Raw genomic sequence first — 18161 nt, forward strand, 5'->3', positions numbered from 1 at the left:
CTGGATATTATATATATTATTATATGATATAATATTACTCAGTTACTCCCCGTGGACGGGTAATTAACCCCACGTGGAGCGCTGCCGGCGGATCGCACAGAACGTGAGAGGATCTGACATCATCGCTACAGGATTTATTAACCCCAAGAGCTCCAGTTTTTGGGGATGTTTTTTTTAAAAAGTAACCTGGTGGAAGCGGAGGCCGGTGGCAGTCTGTGGCACAGCCAGCGTTTCCTGAGCAACGTCCTGTCCTGAAGTCCCCTCCCCCACAAAGGCTGCCTGAACCAATCAGCAACAATCATTAACTTAACAACAGGGGAGAGACAACCTAATGGGGAGGAATAATCCTGCAGATCCTGAGAACAGGAAGTTAAGGCGGCCGCTTCCATTGGATACACATAAGGGGGGGTCTAATACTTTATATATAATCTGTAATACCCTTCTGGAGACCCCCAAACGACACCAACGGTCCGGAGAGACGTCCGAGGAGGCAACTAAAACCAGGAAAATGATCTGGAAAGACTGAGATCTCAATATGTCTGGCCTGGGGAGAGAGAGTGACGGGGGGAGAGACGGGGATGGGAGAGAGAGTGACGGGGAGAGACGGGGATGGGAGAGAGTGACGGGGGAGAAACGGGGATGGGAGAGAGAGTGACGGGGGGAGAGACGGGGATGGGAGAGAGAGTGACGGGGGGAGAGACGGGGATGGGAGAGAGAGTGACGGGGAGAGACGGGGATGGGAGAGAGTGACGGGGGAGAAACGGGGATGGGAGAGAGAGTGACGGGGGGAGAGACGGGGATGGGAGAGAGTGACGGGGGGAGAGACGGGGATGGGAGAGAGAGTGACGGGGAGAGACGGGGATGGGAGAGAGTGACGGGGGGAGAGACGGGGATGGGAGAGAGAGTGACGGGGAGAGACGGGGATGGGAGAGAGTGACGGGGGAGAAACGGGGATGGGAGAGAGAGTGACGGGGGAGAGACGGGGATGGGAGAGAGAGTGACGGGGAGAGACGGGGATGGGAGAGAGTGACGGGGAGAGACGGGGATGGGAGAGAGAGTGACGGGGGAGAGACGGGGATGGGAGATAGAGTGACGGGGAGAGACGGGGATGGGAGAGAGAGTGACGGGGAGAGACGGGGATGGGAGAGAGAGTGATGGGGAGAGACGGGGATGGGAGAGAGAGTGATGGGGTGGGAGAGAGTGACGGGAAGAAAGATATTTAAATAGATAAAGGGATAAAGGATGGGAGGAAAGTTTATTTCAAAGGAGGAGAAAATTTACAAGAGACCTGAATGTGAGACTGGAGGATCAGAGGCTGAGGGTGGTAGATAAGTGGAGCAGCCACCCAGCAAAAGTGGTAGAGACTAACACAGTGAGGGGATTAAAAAATAAACAGGACATTTTCTTATTATCAGTAAAACTCCAGGAAAAATTTTGTTTTTTTTTGTCACTCGGGGGATTCGCTTCCCACCCTCTCTGCCCCCCCCCTCGGGAACCGGCTGTTTTTCCTTGCCTTTTTTTTGGCATTTTCGGCGTTTTGGGGTTAAATCCTCTTTATTTTGACGCAGAAAATGATTTGTTGTATTTGTAGCTATTTTTAGTGAGTCCTTGACCTGCCCCGCCGGTTGTCATTTCCTCTCCGCCGGTGATTAAAACCTCAGCGATTCCTGCTCTGATCTCTAACGTGTTTTGGCCCCGAGTGGCTCTCGATTAACGGGTTCCGGTTCCCGTGTTTGCCCTGCGGCTGCTGGGTTATTCGACAGGAATCTGGACACCGTGTGACACGCCTGCGCTCACATAAACGCCGTTACCCGACATAAAGATCACACTGGGGCAATCAGCTGGCCCCCGGCGGCCCCCGTCTAGTCGCCCGTCTCTCCCGCTGTAAAGACTCAAACCTTAATCAGTGGTTGGTCTCGTCTTAGATTCAGGAGCCGTATGTCTATCCCATGCATGTTTAATCCCCTCACTGTATTACCCTCTACCACTTCTGCCGGGAGGCTGTTCCACTTATCCACAATAGACAAGAATAAATCACTGTTAATGCATCCGTAACGTAACATTTCAGGGTGTATGTAATGTCAGTGAATGCGGCCCCCGCGGCGGGTAAATCTCTGGGCTTTGTGTACAGAAAACGCCCCAAACCGAAACCCTCTGGATTTGGGGCAGATCTGACAAGACGTTGTTACCCCAAAGGCTCGCAAAAATTAAACTGCAGATTATGAGACGGCCGCAGCACGAAAACATGCATCAGGAACACGTCAATCTAAACCAAGATCCAGAACATCTCAGTCCAAAGATCTAGAACATCCTGAGTTATCACAAGCATCAGGAACAGATCAGGAACCCCATTATCACCCCCACGCTCGGGAAATCATTATTTGGGGGCATTTGGTGGGAAACGGTGTTCCTAACAATGTATTTAGTCAAAAAGGTGTAATACTGCCCCAAAGGAAAACTGCCCCCTGGGTAATGCTGCCCCAAAGGAAAAACTGCCCCCTGGGTAATACTGCCCCAAAGGAAAACTGCCCCATGGGTAATGCTGCCCCAAAGGGAAAACTGCCCCCTGGGTAATACTGCCCCAAAGGAAAACTGCCCCCTGCGTAATGCTGCCCCAAAGGCAAAACTGCCCCCCGGGTAATGCTGCCCTGAACATTATGCCCGATTACCCCTATCCAGCGCTGGGCGGGGCGGGGGCGGGTCTGGAATCCACGGATTTTGGTTGCTTCTCACCTTATTCCTGCCGTTTCGGGCTCCGCCCCCTGTCCGGGATGCCCACTGTGGCCCCTCCCTCTGGGCGTCGTACATGACATGGGCGTGACCGTACCTGTTCTGGGTGTGTCTGATGTGGGCGGAGCCTCTTCCTGTCACCTGCCGCTGCTGCCCGGGCGGGTCACTGTGAGCCGGGTGTCCCCGGACCATGAAGCAGCAGGAGCAGAGCCCGGGCCCCGGGGGAGACCCCCTCGCGCTGCTGGTGCCGGTCCGCCGGGTGCTGTGGCTGCTGGTCCCGCTGCTGCCCGTCTATGTGTGCGGGCGGCTCGGGCTCGGCCCCCTCTGGCTCGGACTCGGCTCTCTGCTTTGGGTTTTGTGGCTGAGAAACAAGAGATCGAAAGCGGCGCGACTGACGGCGGCCTGGGAGCTGCTGGACGACGAGAGCCTGGGGGTGACCCGGGGGCTGAACCCACAGCAACTGCCCTCCTGGGTGAGTACTGCCCCCCCCGGGGGGGGCAAGAGGGGCCGGAGGATGAACTTTGCGACAGGGGCATTAACTCACCGGGTGATGGGGTGAGAGAGGGCAATAACACACTGACAGGGGCATTAACTCACCGGGTGACAGGGAGAGAGAGGGCAATAACACACTGACAGGGGCATTAACTCACCGGGTGACAGGGAGAGAGAGAGGGCAATAACACACTGACAGGAGCATTAACTCACCGGGTGTCGGGGTGAGAGAGGGCAATAACACACTGACAGGGGCATTAACTCACCGGGTGACAGGGAGAGAGAGGGCAATAACACACTGACAGGGGCATTAACTCACCGGGTGACAGGGAGAGAGAGGGCAATAACACACTGACAGGGGCATTAACTCACCAGGTGACGGGGTGAGAGAGGGCAATAACACACTGACAGGGGCATTAACTCACCGGCTGACGGGGTGAGAGAGGGCAATAACACACTGACAGGGGCATTAACTCACCGGGTGACGGGGTGAGAGAGGGCAATAACACACTGACAGGGGCATTAACTCACCGGGTGACAGGGAGAGAGAGGGCAATAACACACTGACAGGGGCATTAACTCATCGGCTGACGGGGTGAGAGAGGGCAATAACACACTGACAGGGGCATTAACTCACCGGCTGACGGGGTGAGAGAGGGCAATAACACACTGACAGGGGCATTAACTCACCGGCTGACGGGGTGAGAGAGGGCAATAGCCCCTGGCCTGATTACTGATGCCCGCCGGGATGTTTGACAGGTATGACTCCTGTGGGGTATTAGTGGTAGTTGGGGACACCAGGTGGGGGGCAGGGAGGTGACGAGGTGCCACGAAGGGGGGGGGCAGCTCTGGAACGGCCATTATCTGCCCTGCGCTTCCTGGTTCCGGTGCCAGCTTTATCACCGCGGAGCGAGGGCGAGCGTCTGTCTCGCCCGCATCAGAGTTGCTCCTTTCTGGGGCTTATTCACTAAACAGCTCGGCCCTTCTCGCAGGAGCTGCCTGGCATTCCCGGTCACTATGGTTACCCAGTCGGGGTGTTGGTGATGTTCTATGCCATTCGGCTTCACACACGTATGACCAGAATCTGCCCCGGCCGGAGCCTGTTAGTCGGGCCCCCGGTTACCGGACACGCGTGGCCCCCAAATATCTGCCGTTCCAGCCGGGGGTCTGCTGACAAAGAACTCCCTTTTATGTGGTGCGGAGCCCTGATCAGCGTGTTCCGCGGGGTGGCGTGTTCCGCGGGGTGGCATGTTCCGCGGGGTGGCATGTTCCGCTGGTCGGCGTGTTCCGCAGGTTGGCGCGTTCCTAAGGTTGCGTGTGCTGCAGGTTCCGCGTTCTGCAGGTTCCGCGTTCTGCAGGTTCCACGTTCTGCAGGTTGCGTGTTCTGCAGGTTGCGTGTTCTGCAGGTTGCGTGTTCTGCAGGTTGCGTGTTCTGCAGGTTGCGCGTTCTGCAGGTCGCGCGTTCTGCAGGTTACGCGTTCTGCAGGTTGCGTGTTCTGCAGGTTACGCGTTCTGCAGGTTGCGTGTTCCTATGGTTGCGCGTTCTGCAGGTTGCGCGTTCTGCAGGTCGCGCGTTCTGCAGGTTGCGTGTTCTGCAGGTTGCATGTTCTGCAGGTTCCACGTTCTGCAGGTTGCGTGTTCTGCAGGTTCCACGTTCTGCAGGTTGCGTGTTCTGCAGGTTGGCGCGTTCCTATGGTTGCGTGTTCTGCAGGTTGCGTGTTCTGCAGGTTGCGCGTTCTGCAGGTTGCGTGTTCTACAGGTTGCGTGTTCTGCAGGTCGCGCGTTCTGCAGGTTCCACGTTCTGCAGGTTGCGTGTTCTGCAGGTTGCTCCGGGGGTTTTGTGATGAGCCCCACGAGTCGCCTCTCTGGATTTGCCCCACCGGTCAGACAGTGGGAGGCGTGGAACGTGGTTTATTCCCCCGTTAAGGCCACGTATGACTTGCGCAGGACTGTGACGGACTTTGATTTACCGAATCATCCTGAGAACCGTCTCATCCTGGGCGTCTCGCCTTCGCGCTCTCTTTTAATAGACTGTCTGTACTGGTTTCACCGGTCGGGGTGCAGAGAGCCGGCTCTTCCAGTCAGGCAGCCATTAGATTGCAAGCTCTGCGGGGCAGCCGGTCCTCGGCAGCAGAAACGTGAGAATCGAATCGCGGCTCGTCGGGGACGTTATCTCTGTGTAAGACGTCGCCGTATAACCAGGAGTGTCTGTCCCAGGCAGGGAAGGGGTTACGGCTGCCTCCTGTGTGTCCGTGGCAGGGAAGGGGTTACGGCGCCTCCTGTCAGTCCCCGGCAGGGAAGGGGTTACGGCTGCCTCCTGTCTGTCCCCAGCAGGGAAGGGGTTACGGCCCCTCCTGTCTGTCCCCGGCAGGGAAGGGGTTACGGCGCCTCCTGTCTGTCCGTGGCAGGGAAGGGGTTACGGCGCCTCCTGTCAGTCCCCGGCAGGGAAGGGGTTACGGCGCCTCCTGTCAGTCCCCGGCAGGGAAGGGGTTACGGCGCCTCCTGTCAGTCCCCGGCAGGGAAGGGGTTACGGCTGCCTCCTGTCTGCCCCCGGCAGGGAAGGGGTTACGGCTGCCTCCTGTCAGTCCCCGGCAGGGAAGGGGTTACGGCTGCCTCCTGTCAGTCCCCGGCAGGGAAGGGGTTACGGCTGCCTCCTGTCAGTCCCCGGCAGGGAAGGGGTTACGGCTGCCTCCTGTCAGTCCCCGGCAGGGAAGGGGTTACGGCTGCCTCCTGTCTGTCCCCAGCAGGGAAGGGGTTACGGCTGCCTCCTGTCTGCCCCCGGCAGGGAAGGGGTTACGGCGCCTCCTGTCTGTCCCCGGCAGGGATGGGGTTACGGCGCCTCCTGTCTGTCCCCGGCAGGGATGGGGTTACGGCGCCTCCTGTCAGTCCCCGGCAGGGAAGGGGTTACGGCTGCCTCCTGTCAGTCCCCGGCAGGGAAGGGGTTACGGCTGCCTCCTGTCAGTCCCCGGCAGGGAAGGGGTTACGGCGCCTCCTGTCTGTCCCCGGCAGGGAAGGGGTTACGGCTGCCTCTTGTCTGTCCCCGGCAGAGAAGGGGTTACGGCTGCCTCCTGTTTGTCCCTGGCAGGGAAGGGGTTACGCTGCCTCCTGTCTGTCCCCGGCAGGGAAGGGGTTACGGCGCCTCCTGTCTGTCCCCGGCAGGGAAGGGGTTACGGCTGCCTCCTGTCAGTCCCCGGCAGGGAAGGGGTTACGGCTGCCTCCTGTCAGTCCCCGGCAGGGAAGGGGTTACGGCGCCTCCTGTCTGTCCCCGGCAGGGAAGGGGTTATGGCTGCCTCCTGTGTGTCCGTGGCAGGGAAGGGGTTACGGCGCCTCCTGTCAGTCCCCGGCAGGGAAGGGGTTACGGCTGCCTCCTGTGTGTCCCAGGCAGGGAAGGGGTTACGCTGCCTCCTGTCTGTCCCCGGCAGGGAAGGGGTTAATGTGGTGTGGCGCGCTGTTTGTATGTTACACGCATTGATCATGTCTGGACCTGCGCTGCGGCTCCCAGTGAGGTTGTTAAACAAAAATGCCACACACCTTGGCCGCGCAGGTCACATGATCCCAGGCGCAGAACCCTATTGGCTGCTGCAGTGCCTGTCAGGCTGGCTGGACCCTCCATCGGGGAGGAATTATCATAAAATGATTTGTATTTATAATTTAACCCTTTAAAGGGACCATATGTAGAAATCCTGTGTGCTTGACGTGGAGCGGTCACACCCCCCCCCGGGCTGTACGGGGTTAATGCTCATTTGTAACTCTTTTCCTCCCATGCAGCGAGTTATGATTTATGCAGGTGCCAGGGCGCATGCCGAGTGTAACGGGGATCCGCTTTCTCTTTTCAGGTGAATTTTCCGGATGTTGAGAGGGTGGAATGGGTTAATAAGGTGAGAGTCTTAACCCTGTATAATGTATAGATAAATCAGTGACCGGCCCCTGTACAATGTATAGATAAATCAGTGACCGGCCCCCTGTATAATGTATAGTTAAATCAGTGACCGGCCCCCTGTATAATGTATAGATAAATCAGTGACCGGCCCCCCTGTATAATGTATAGATAAATCAGTGACCGGCCCCCTGTATAATGTATAGATAAATCAGTGACCGGCCCCTGTATAATGTATAGATAAATCAGTGACCGGCCCCCCTGTATAATGTATAGATAAATCAGTGACTGGCCCTGTATAATGTATAGATAAATCAGCGAGCGGCCCCCTGTATAATGTATAGATAAATCAGTGACCGACCCCCTGTATAATGTATAGATAACTCAGCGACCGGCCCCCTGTATAATGTATAGATAAATCAGTGATCGGCCCCTGTATAATGTATAGATAAATCAGTGACCGGCCCCTGTATAATGTATAGATAAATCAGTGACCGGCCCCTGTATAATGTATAGATAAATCAGTGACCGGCCCCCTGTATAATGTATAGATAAATCAGTGACCGTCCCCTGTATAATGTATAGATAAATCAGTGACCGGCCCCCTGTATAATGTATAGATAAATCAGTGACCGTCCCCTGTATAATGTATAGATAAATCAGTGACCGGCCCCTGTATAATGTATAGATAAATCAGTGACCGGCCCCCTGTATAATGTATAGATAAATCAGTGATCGGCCCCTGTATAATGTATAGATAAATCAGTGACCGGCCCCTGTATAATGTATAGATAAATCAGTGACCGGCCCCTGTATAATGTATAGATAAATCAGTGACCGGCCCCCTGTATAATGTATAGATAAATCAGTGACCGGCCCCCTGTATAATGTATAGATAAATCAGTGACCGGCCCCCTGTATAATGTATAGATAAATCAGTGACCGGCCCCCTGTATAATGTATAGATAAATCAGTGACCGGCTCCTGTATAATGTATAGATAAATCAGTGACCGGCCCCCTGTATAATGTATAGATAAATCAGTGACCGGCCCCCTGTATAATGTATAGATAAATCAGTGACCGGCCCCCTGTATAATATATAGATAAATCAGTGACCGGCCCCCTGTATAATGTATAGATAAATCAGCGAGCCGGCCCCTGTATAATGTATAGATAAATCAGTGACCGGCCCCTGTATAATGTATAGATGAATCAGTGACCGGCCCCTGTATAATGTATAGCGTTATGTCCCGTGCAGGTTCTGGGGCAGGCGTGGCCGTATTTCGGGGCGTACGTGGAGCGGATGCTGACAGAGAAGGTGGAGCCGCTGATCCGAGCCTCGAACGTCCATCTCAAGGCTTTCACCTTCACCAAGATCAGCTTCGGGCAGAAGGTACTGCGAGGGTTAAAGTCACCCGGCGTCGTACGGCTGGGTAATTACACCCCGTGACACGCGACACGCTACACCTCCACACGTGACACCGCGGCCCTGTACAATGTGTGGAGGGGGGAGATCATGCTGAGTGGCGGGATGTCGGTTCCCTGTAAGTACTACTATCTGTAATCACTGTGTGTCTCGTCTGGCAGTTCCCGAGGGTGAACGGGGTGAAGGCGTACGCCAAGAACGTGGACAAGAGGGAGGTCATCCTGGACGTGCAGATCTGGTAAATACGTGGCCTGCCCACACGCCACGAAAGTCTCATCCGTGAGATGCCCCCCTTTCTTTCTAACAGCCCCACCCAGGGTATTTATACGCCGTCCACGTGTGGCTTCCACAATACCCTTGGTGTGTGCCCTGTGACCGGTTGATGCCCCCGGTGTGTGCCCTGTGACTGGTTGATGCCCCCGGTGTGTGCCCTGTGACCGGTGGATGCCCCCGGTGTGTGCCCTGTGACCGGTTGATGCCCCCGGTGTGTGCCCTGTGACCGGTGGATGCCCCCGGTGTGTGCCCTGTGACCAATGGATGCCCCCGGTGTGTGCCCTGTGACCGGTTGATGCCCCCGGTGTGTGCCCTGTGACCGGTTGATGCCCCCGGTGTGTGCCCTGTGACCGGTGGATGCCCCCGGTGTGTGCCCTGTGACCGGTTGATGCCCCCGGTGTGTGCCCTGTGACCGGTTGATGCCCCCGGTGTGTGCCCTGTGACCGGTTGATGCCCCCGGTGTGTGCCCTGTGACCGGTGGATGCCCCCGGTGTGTGCCCTGTGACCGGTGGATGCCCCCGGTGTGTGCCCTGTGACCGGTTGATGCCCCTGGTGTGTGCCCTGTGACTGGTTGATGCCCCCGGTGTGTGCCCTGTGACCGGTTAATGCCCCCGGTGTGTGCCCTGTGACCGGTGGATGCCCCTCACCATCACTCTGACTGAATCAGGGACTGTTGAGCTAACTTTGGGTTTCTTGGCAGCTACACCGGGGACTGCGAGATCAACGTGGAGGTGAAGAAGCTCTGCAAGGCGGGGGTGAAAGGCGTGCAGGTCGGTGACAACACCTCGGGGGTCCCTGAGCCCCCCCCGCCCCCGGGTCACATGTAGCGTGTGTGTCACGCGTGTAGCGTGTGTGTGTCACGCATGTGTGGACAGCAGTAATTGTGACGGTTATTAACCCCTGACCGTCTGTCTGCAGCTCCACGGGACGCTCCGCGTGATCCTGGCTCCGCTTTTGCCGGAAGCTCCGTTTTTTGGAGCCGTCACGATGTTCTTCATCCAGAAGCCGGTGAGTTCCATGGCCGGGGGAGGGGGTTCCGTGGCCGGGGGTGTTCCGTGGCCGGGGGGGAGGGGGTTCTGTGGCTGGGGGGGTTCCGTGGCCGGGGGTGTTCCGTGGCCGGGGGGGAGGGGGTTCTGTGGCTGGGGGGGGTTCCGCCATCTCTCTATCCATCAGTCCGTGGAGTCTCTGTGGTAGAGCCGCTCTGTGTAGTCAGCAGAACCCAGGAACACTCCGGCCACGTAATCCCTCAGTCTGAATCTGGGACGTGGCGGAGTGAGGCATCAGCGGTGTTGGCAGCCACGTTACGTGGGACCCCCCCCGGTTCATCCCCCGCGCCCCCTGCCGGCCCCCTTACCGGTTTGTGATATTTTTCTGATTTCCGCAGCATCTGGAGATCAACTGGACCGGAATAACCAACGTGCTGGAGATCCCCGGAGTCAGGTGACCCCATCCCATAATAACAGCACCGGGGGGGGGTATATTATTAGCCCGGGGGGTATTATTATAAGTCCCAGTGGGGTATATTATTAGCAGTGCGGGGGGGTATATTATTATTATTATTTGCCCTGGGGGGGTATATTATTAGCAGTGCGGGGGGGTATATTATTATTATTATTATTATTTGCCCTGGGGGGGTATATTATTAGAGGTGTGGGGGGTATATTATTATTATTAGCAGTGCGGGGGGGTATATTATTATTATTATTAATTGCCCTGGGGGGTATATTATTAGAGGTGTGGGGGGTATATTATTATTATTATTAATTGCCATGTGGGGTATATTATTAGAGGTGAGGGGGGTATATTATTATTATTATTATTATTAATTGCCATGGGGGGTATATTATTAGCAGTGCGGGGGGGTATATTATAAGAGGTGTGGGGGGTGTATTATTATTATTATTAATTGCCCTGGGGGGTATATTATTAGAGGTGTGGGGGGTATATTATTATTATTATTAGCAGTGCGGGGGGGTATATTATAAGAGGTGTGGGGGGTATATTATTATTATTATTATTAGCCCCGGGGGGTATATTATTAGCCCCCGCAGTATGCGTGGCATTAGGAGGAGCGTCGTATCATAGACGGGGAGGCCGGCCTCTGATGCCCCCCGGGGCATTTCTTATTGCCCGGCCTTTCTGTGGCGTCTCCAGAGGCTTCTCCAGCAGGTGCGGCAACCGGAATTTCCAGTCAGTCCGACATTCCTCCGCCGCCCAGCAGAGTTTGGCCTCCGATTTACAGCCTCCATTCAGATACAGAACCTCCCCGTCCGTGGGGGTGAAGCAGACACCATGTGGCAGCGGGGTAATTGGCGTGATGCCCCGCGCCCCCCCTTTGCCACGGTGCTTATATTACCCCCCCACGCACATTAACCCCTTCGCTTCCAGTCTCTGGATTTTTGTACTTTTTCTGACTGAGATGTAGATAAAAGTGTAGTGCGGAGGGGTTTAAATCACCGGCCGTGACCGTGGCAGCCACCGGCCGTGGAATGATGGAGGCAGTTAGTATCCTGTGTGGCGGGAGAGGGGTTAAATGTGGTATTTGGAGTCTCCCTGCACGGTGACCACGCAGGAGCTGCCCCGACACGGGGTGATTAGACCCAAAGAGACTTAGTGCAGGGAAGAGATTTTAACCCCTGATGTCCCGTCTGGGGGTAGATCTTGTATTTCAGCGCCAGGCAGTGGCAGATAAGTGAACCTTAGAATTACGTGGCAGCCCTGCAAGCCACGTACCTTCATCCCTATTAGTATTTCAGGCTCTCCTTCAATGTCAATGGAATGCTGATGTCTGGAACCAAAGGGCATATAGTATAATGTCTGCCACGTGGAGTGTATATAGCATCGTGTCTGCCACGTGGAGTGTATATAGCATCGTGTCTGCCACGTGGGGTATATAGCATCGTGCCTGCCATGTGGGGTATATGACATCGTGTCTGCCACGTGGGGTAAATGACATCGTGTCTTCCACGTGGGGTATATAGCATCGTGTCTGCCACGTGGGGTATATAGCATCGTGTCTGCCACGTGGAGTGTATATAGGATCATGTCTGCCACGTGGGGTATATGACATTGTGTCTGCCACGTGGGGTATATAGCATCATGTTTGCCACGTGGGGTATATAGCATCGTGTCTGCCACGTGGGGTATATAGCATCGTGTCTGCCACGTGGGGTATATAGCATCGTGTCTGCCACGTGGGGTATCTAGCATCGTGTCTGCCACGTGGGGTATCTAGCATCATGTTTGCCACGTGGGGTATATAGCATCGTGTTTGCCACGTGGGGTATCTAGCATCGTGTCTGCCACGTTGGGTATATAGCATCGTGTCTGCCACGTGGGGTATATAGCATCGTGTCTGCCACGTGGGGTATCTAGCATCGTGTCTGCCACGTTGGGTATATAGCATCATGTTTGCCACGTGGGGTATATAGCATCGTGTTTGCCACGTGGGGTATATAGCATCGTGTCTGCCACGTGGGGTATATAGTATTGTGTCTGCCACGTGGGGTATATGACTTTGTGTCTTTCTTTCAGTGACATGTCGGACTCGATGATCATCGATATCATCTCCTCGCACCTCGTTCTGCCCAACAGGCTGACCGTCCCACTGAAAGGCCACGTGAACATCGCTCAGCTCCGCTACCCCGTGCCACAAGTACGTGAGCTCTGCCCGGGGAGACGTGGCTCACAGCGCCAAGAGCCCTCACTGTAGGGGCCCGTGTCTCTCGTAGCGTGGGGCCCGTGTCTCTCGTAGCGTGGTCCATTCCTCACGTGGGTTTCTGTGGTTTTAGGGCGTCCTGAGAGTTCATTTGATTGAAGCCGAGAACCTGATCCCCAAAGACAATTATCTGAGGGGGGTAATAAGGGGCAAGTCTGACCCCTACGTGGTCCTGCGTGTCGGCAACCAGATGTTCAAGAGCAGAACCATTAAAGAGAACCTTAATCCACGCTGGGGTGACACGTACGAGGTGAGTCCTGCGCATGCGCCACGTCCGGCACACGGATCTCTCTGTATGTCGGGCAGTGGCAGGCGATTACGTTGCGTGAGCTGACTTTGTCCGTGTCGTGGGGCAGTTCGTGGTGCATGAAGTCCCCGGCCAGGACCTGGAGGTCGATCTCTACGATGAAGACCCCGACAAGGACGACTTCCTGGGCAGGTAACGCTCTCCGCAGCCACGGGGAGGGCCACGGCAGCCACGGGCCCTGTGCTCCTGTATGTGGGACACGTGCGTTTTGGGGCCGTTTGTCTGAATTTGATGGCTTTTGCCCCCTGCAGCTTGGTGGTCGGTCTGGAGGGCGTCATGAAGGACCGGGTTGTGCAGGAGGTAATTATTCTGGGCCTGAGAGCTGACAATCTGAAGGCCACAAATGTTTGTGTCACTGACCCCAAGTGTGACCCCTGACCTCCCGACCCCTATGTGACCCCCCAACCCCTGTGTGACCTCCGTCTGACTCTGTGTCTCCCGTTCAGTGGTTCCCTCTCAGCGACGTGGCCAGCGGGAAGGTGCATTTTAAACTCGAGTGGTTTTCGCTTCTGGCCGCGCAGGAGAAGTTACGTGAGGTGAGTTACCTGCCCCCCCCGGGGCAGTTATTTTACACCCACCCCGCAGTCTCTGCATCGCTCTGAGCAGACGCCACGCGCTTAGTTATTGCCCCCTCCTTGTGCCCCTCGCTCCGTGGGATCTGCCACTCGCTCCGTGGGATCTGCCCCCCTGTAATTCACCCGCTTTATTTCTTCCGATCTCTCAGGCCGAGAAAGGGTTAACGACCGCCATGCTGATCGTGTATCTGGACAGCGCCTGCAATCTGCCGGTAATTACCCCGGGGGGGGCAGGGAGGGGGTAACGGGCAGCTTTAACCCTCTCACTGCCGGCGGCGGACATTTAATTTCCGGTTTTTATCCCGCAGAGGAATCATTTTGAATTTTCAAACAACGAATACGCGAGAAAACAGAAGTACGCCAGTTACCCCAAGGTGAGCCACGTACCCCGCAGCCACGTACCCTCCAGGGTTACCCCAAGGTGAGCCACGTACCCCGCAGCCACATACCCCCCAGTGTTACCCCAAGGTGAGCCACATACCCCACAGCCACGTACCCCCAGGGTTACCCCAAGGTGAGCCACGTACCCCGCAGCCACGTACCCCCCAGGGTTACCCCAAGGTGAGCCACGTACCCCGCAGCCACTTACCCCGCCAGTGTTACCCCCGCAGCCACGTACCTACCAGGGTTACCCCAAGGTGAGCCACGTACCCCCTGGGGCATGGCTTTTTTACCAAATTACTATGGAAGTTCCAAAGGTTTGTCACCGAGGGGTAACAGCCGGCGGGCGAGGTCTCTGGCGCCCGGCGGGGCAGTTGGGGCATCTCCCCCGATCCTGAGCCGCTGTGTTGGTTCCGCGCAGGTTGAGAAGGAGCCGTCGGCGTACGTGGTGCTGTCCGTGGGGAAGAAGTTCACGAAAAGCAAGGTAAGAGTCACCGGGCGAGGGGCATCTGCTGGGGCAGCAGCACAGTTACCCCTGATTACCTCTGCCGTGGGGCAGCGGATCATTTACCCCCCGATTCTCTGTGTACCCCGCAGACCTGCGCGCCCTCCAAGGACCCCGTGTGGGAACAGGGCTTCGCCTTCTTCATCCAGGACCCCCACATGCAGCATCTCCACGCCGAGGTAACGGGGGGCAGAGGGAGTTCTTTCCGGGGCATTAAGAGAGATTTACAGCCGGGTGATCCGCCCCCCGGGGGCGGGATCTGCCGGGGATAATTGCCCCCCCCGGGGGCGGGATCTGCCGGGGATAATTGCCCCCCCCGGGGGCGGGATCTGCCGGGGATAATCGCCCCCCTGATATGCTGACAGTAAAGAGTCAGGTGGGTAATAAGACCGAGGCGCTCTCTACAGACCGATTGCCCCGGCCGGCCGTCCATTTTTAATTTCCTTTTCCTTCTTTAAACCCATCCCAGTTTTTTGTGCTGCTTCCACTGGAAGCCTTTTCCAGGTATCTACTACCCTTTCCCTCAAACTCGGCGGCTTCTGCGCAGTTTGTTTGATTTTTGTGCTGATTGGGCTGTCGGTGGCCCCCCGTGGCTCACCCGTGGTTTGTGTGGCAGGTGAAGGATGACGAGCGGCAGTGTGTCTTGGGCTTGCTGGATTTCCCGCTTCACCGGCTGCTGGGCTGCGAGGATCTGACGGCCGAGCAGAGATTTCCGCTCAGCAACTCCGGGGCGGACAGCGGCGTCAGGATGAAGCTCGTGCTGCGGGTGAGAAACGTTTTTATCATCATGTGTGGAACACGCGTGTGAAATGGATGTGTCCACGGAACGGCCAGAGCCACGCCTGTGTCCGCAGCATCCCGCATCTCACCTGAGCTCAAGGAAATGGAGAGGAGCCGTGGGAGGGGCGATGAGAGGGGGTGGGAGAACTGATGGGGTAGCAGTGGGAGGGGGAAGGACTCGGGGGGGCTGTGGGAGGGGTGATGAGAGGGGGTGGGGGAGCAGTGGGAGGGGCAGTGGAAGGACTGGGGGGGCAGTGGGAGGGGTGATGAGAGGGGGTGGGAGGACTGGTGGTGGAGCAGTGGGAGGGGTTATGACAGGTGGGAGGGGTGATGAGAGGGGGTGGGAGGACTGGTGGGAGTTGTTCAGCAATAGACATGCGTTGCATGTGTTCCCCGTGGGATACATGCGTGTGTGTGTGTGCGCGCGCCGCCGTGTTCCCCGTGGGATATGTATGCTACTATTGTCGTTCAGGTATGTGTCTCTGCGTGTTACATGTGGGATGTATACATTGGTTATTGTCCTACACACGTGTGTGCTTGCGTGTCACGTGTCCACGTCTTTAACCGGCAGGTTCTGCACGTGGAGGAGCCGGACCCCGAGGCCGTTTACTCTGGAATTAACTCCATGAAGCACGGACCGGTCTCCATCCGGCGGGCGCAGGAGGCGAAGCCACGGGGAAAGCAGCACAAGCCGTCGGAGGGCCAGCAGCAGAGCAGCCAGGGCCACGCGGTGCCACCTCCCAAACTGCTCCGCAAAGATAGCGCGGCTAACAGCGCGCAGCGGCCCAACCACGCCGGCCACGAACAGAGCACCGCGGCACCCCGCAACCCCACCGGCTCGGCGCCACGGAACCCCAACCTCCGCACGCTGCAGAGAATCGCCCCCAGCCTCATTTCACTCAACTCCGTGGCCTCCTCCTGCTTTGATCCCTATGAGGGTCACGGGTACGTGTCCCAGTCATACATGTTAAGCGGTTATAAGGCGTGTTGGGGAGAGCGGTGCATGCTGGGAGAAGGCGGGCGGGCGGTGTCAGAATGACCCGCATCCGGTAGATGCGCCGGACGTGGCACCTCTCGGTACCGCCCACGCAGTAAATGTGGGTGTGTCCAGGGGTAGTGTTGTGGGTTCTTGGGGGCGGGGTTATTATGTTTGGTAATTAACTGGTATTTTTTTTTCAGGGCCACGGACGTGGTTTCCGGGGAGATCCAAATCTCCGTTCAGTACGTGTCGTCCCGGCGCTGTCTCAGCGTGACCGTCGGCTGCTGCAGGTAAACTGTCTCTCTGCGGGTCCCCTCTGCAGAGCGGGCCACGAATCCACGGGAATCTCCTTAAACCCCCATAAATTACCCCAAACGGCCATTGCCCGTGGTCTGCCACTACCTGATACCCCCTGCCTTTTCTTTGTGGCCTCCAGGAACCTGACCCGGTGTTCCAGTACCGGAGCCGACCCCTACGTCCGGATCTATCTCCTCCCGGACAGACGGTGGCCGAGCCGGAAAAAGACCACGGTGAAGAGGAAGACCCTGAACCCGGAGTACAACGAAAAGTGAGTGAGGGCTTATTCTGTACAGCATCAGCTCCCATCACTCCCAGCCGCAGTTTACCGAAGTGCCACGAGCCTCCTGTAAACCCCCCGTGGGAGCATGGGGGGGGCAGATGGCTCTCGGATAAAATGACGTTTCGCCCCCCTCAGGTTTGAGTTCCTCGCTTTCCTCGAAGACGTGAAGAAGCGCATGCTGGACGTGGCCGTGAAAAACAACCGGTCGTTCGGATCCCACGAGAGAAAAGAACTGGGAAAAGTGAGTGACCCCGGCAAACAGCCACGTTCTGTTCCATGGCCCCGTCTCAGTGTAAGCAATCACTAGAGACTGCACATGAGGGGTTAAAAAAGATTTACCCAAATTGCTCCACGGTCTTACCAGCTCCTACTTAGTGTACGTGGCCCCTGGGGGGTCTCCGGCGACCACGGAGCAAAGGGGGTCTCTGACGTGATACCGAGCGATGCTCAGATGATCCAACTAATCAGAGCGTCCCAAAGCCTCAGCTTTTCAGGGCTGACACTTTCTCTCTGGCTCTCGGCAGGTACTCGTGGATCTGTCCACGGCCGATCTGGTTGAGGGGTTTACGGAGTGGTAAGTGGGGCTTTTCATCTTTTCTGATGGGGGAGGGGGGTATTAGGGGTATCCCTGTCCCTCCGTCCACGCACGCAGAACAGCAACGCCTTTAATACCCAGCCTATCAGCCACGTGCGCGGTTAAGAGCTCGGGGGTCCTGTCTTCACACAAAGCGTGATTCCGAGGCCACGCAGGCACCCCTGGGGCAGGGTGATCGCGCCTCGCGAGTCCTCACTGATCCTTTGCTTTCTCTCTAGGTTCGAATTGACGCCGAGCGGCCACCCCGGCTCCTGATCAGATCCACAGAAATGGGATATCGTGGGAGCTGCGCATGTACATATGTAAATGTGTAATTAACACATTACGGGGGGGGGGTCAATTCCATGCCGCCCATCCCCCGACAGTCCCTGTAACGCGGGCCGGCCCCCGAGGGGCAGGCGGCCGATTGAGGCACTTTTGTAAAGACGTTAATGCTGCTTGTTATTCCCAAACAGCCCTAATTTACCCCAAAACGTGGCCTCTCACGTGGCGCCAAAATTAATAAAAAATGTAAGTGTTAAATATTTATTTGTAGAAACTTCATAAATAGAAAGAAAACCAAACCTTATTTTATGATTTTAATAAAACTATTTTACTTTTATGTTTTGTTTCTGTGAGCTTGTGGGGGAGGGGGGCCAGATAACACGGGGGGAGGGGGGGTTTACACGCTACACGTTAACGAGTGGAACGCGACAGCTTTGTGTAATCGGTGGCCGTCCGCAGACGCTCTGCAGGGTTCTGCCCTCGCCTTCCACGGCGCGAGAGCCACGCAGCAGGGTAAAGGGGGCAAAATGCCAGGTCGTGGGAGAGGTTGGTAAGAGTTAGGAGGGAGGTTTTTTGGGTGAGTGCTTAACGCTCGTGGCCCGTGGCTCGTGGCCGGTACCTTGAGGAAGATTTCAGCTGATGGAAATATTTCATAAAACAAACGATTTCAGTGAATTT

At 56.5% G+C, this 18161-nt stretch overlaps 1 protein-coding gene across 1 annotated transcript; it reads left to right on the top strand.

The window, feature by feature from the left end:
* Positions 1 to 2859: 2859 nt before the first annotated feature.
* ESYT3 (extended synaptotagmin 3) lies at positions 2860 to 17674 on the top strand. The gene is made up of 23 exons (XM_053471612.1): positions 2860 to 3202; positions 7059 to 7100; positions 8359 to 8493; positions 8688 to 8764; positions 9500 to 9569; positions 9718 to 9807; positions 10184 to 10239; positions 12334 to 12454; positions 12591 to 12767; positions 12874 to 12956; positions 13076 to 13124; positions 13271 to 13360; positions 13549 to 13611; positions 13708 to 13773; positions 14202 to 14264; positions 14378 to 14464; positions 14902 to 15051; positions 15637 to 16010; positions 16245 to 16334; positions 16481 to 16612; positions 16760 to 16865; positions 17149 to 17198; positions 17438 to 17674. The coding sequence occupies exons 1-23, from the start codon at positions 2921 to 2923 to the stop codon at positions 17472 to 17474; spliced, it is 2490 nt and encodes an 829-aa protein (XP_053327587.1). The 5' UTR covers positions 2860 to 2920; the 3' UTR covers positions 17475 to 17674.
* Positions 17675 to 18161: the final 487 nt, after the last annotated feature.

The sequence above is a fragment of the Spea bombifrons genome, chromosome 7, assembly GCF_027358695.1.
Source record: "Spea bombifrons isolate aSpeBom1 chromosome 7, aSpeBom1.2.pri, whole genome shotgun sequence".
NCBI classification, from domain to species: domain Eukaryota; kingdom Metazoa; phylum Chordata; class Amphibia; order Anura; family Pelobatidae; genus Spea; species Spea bombifrons.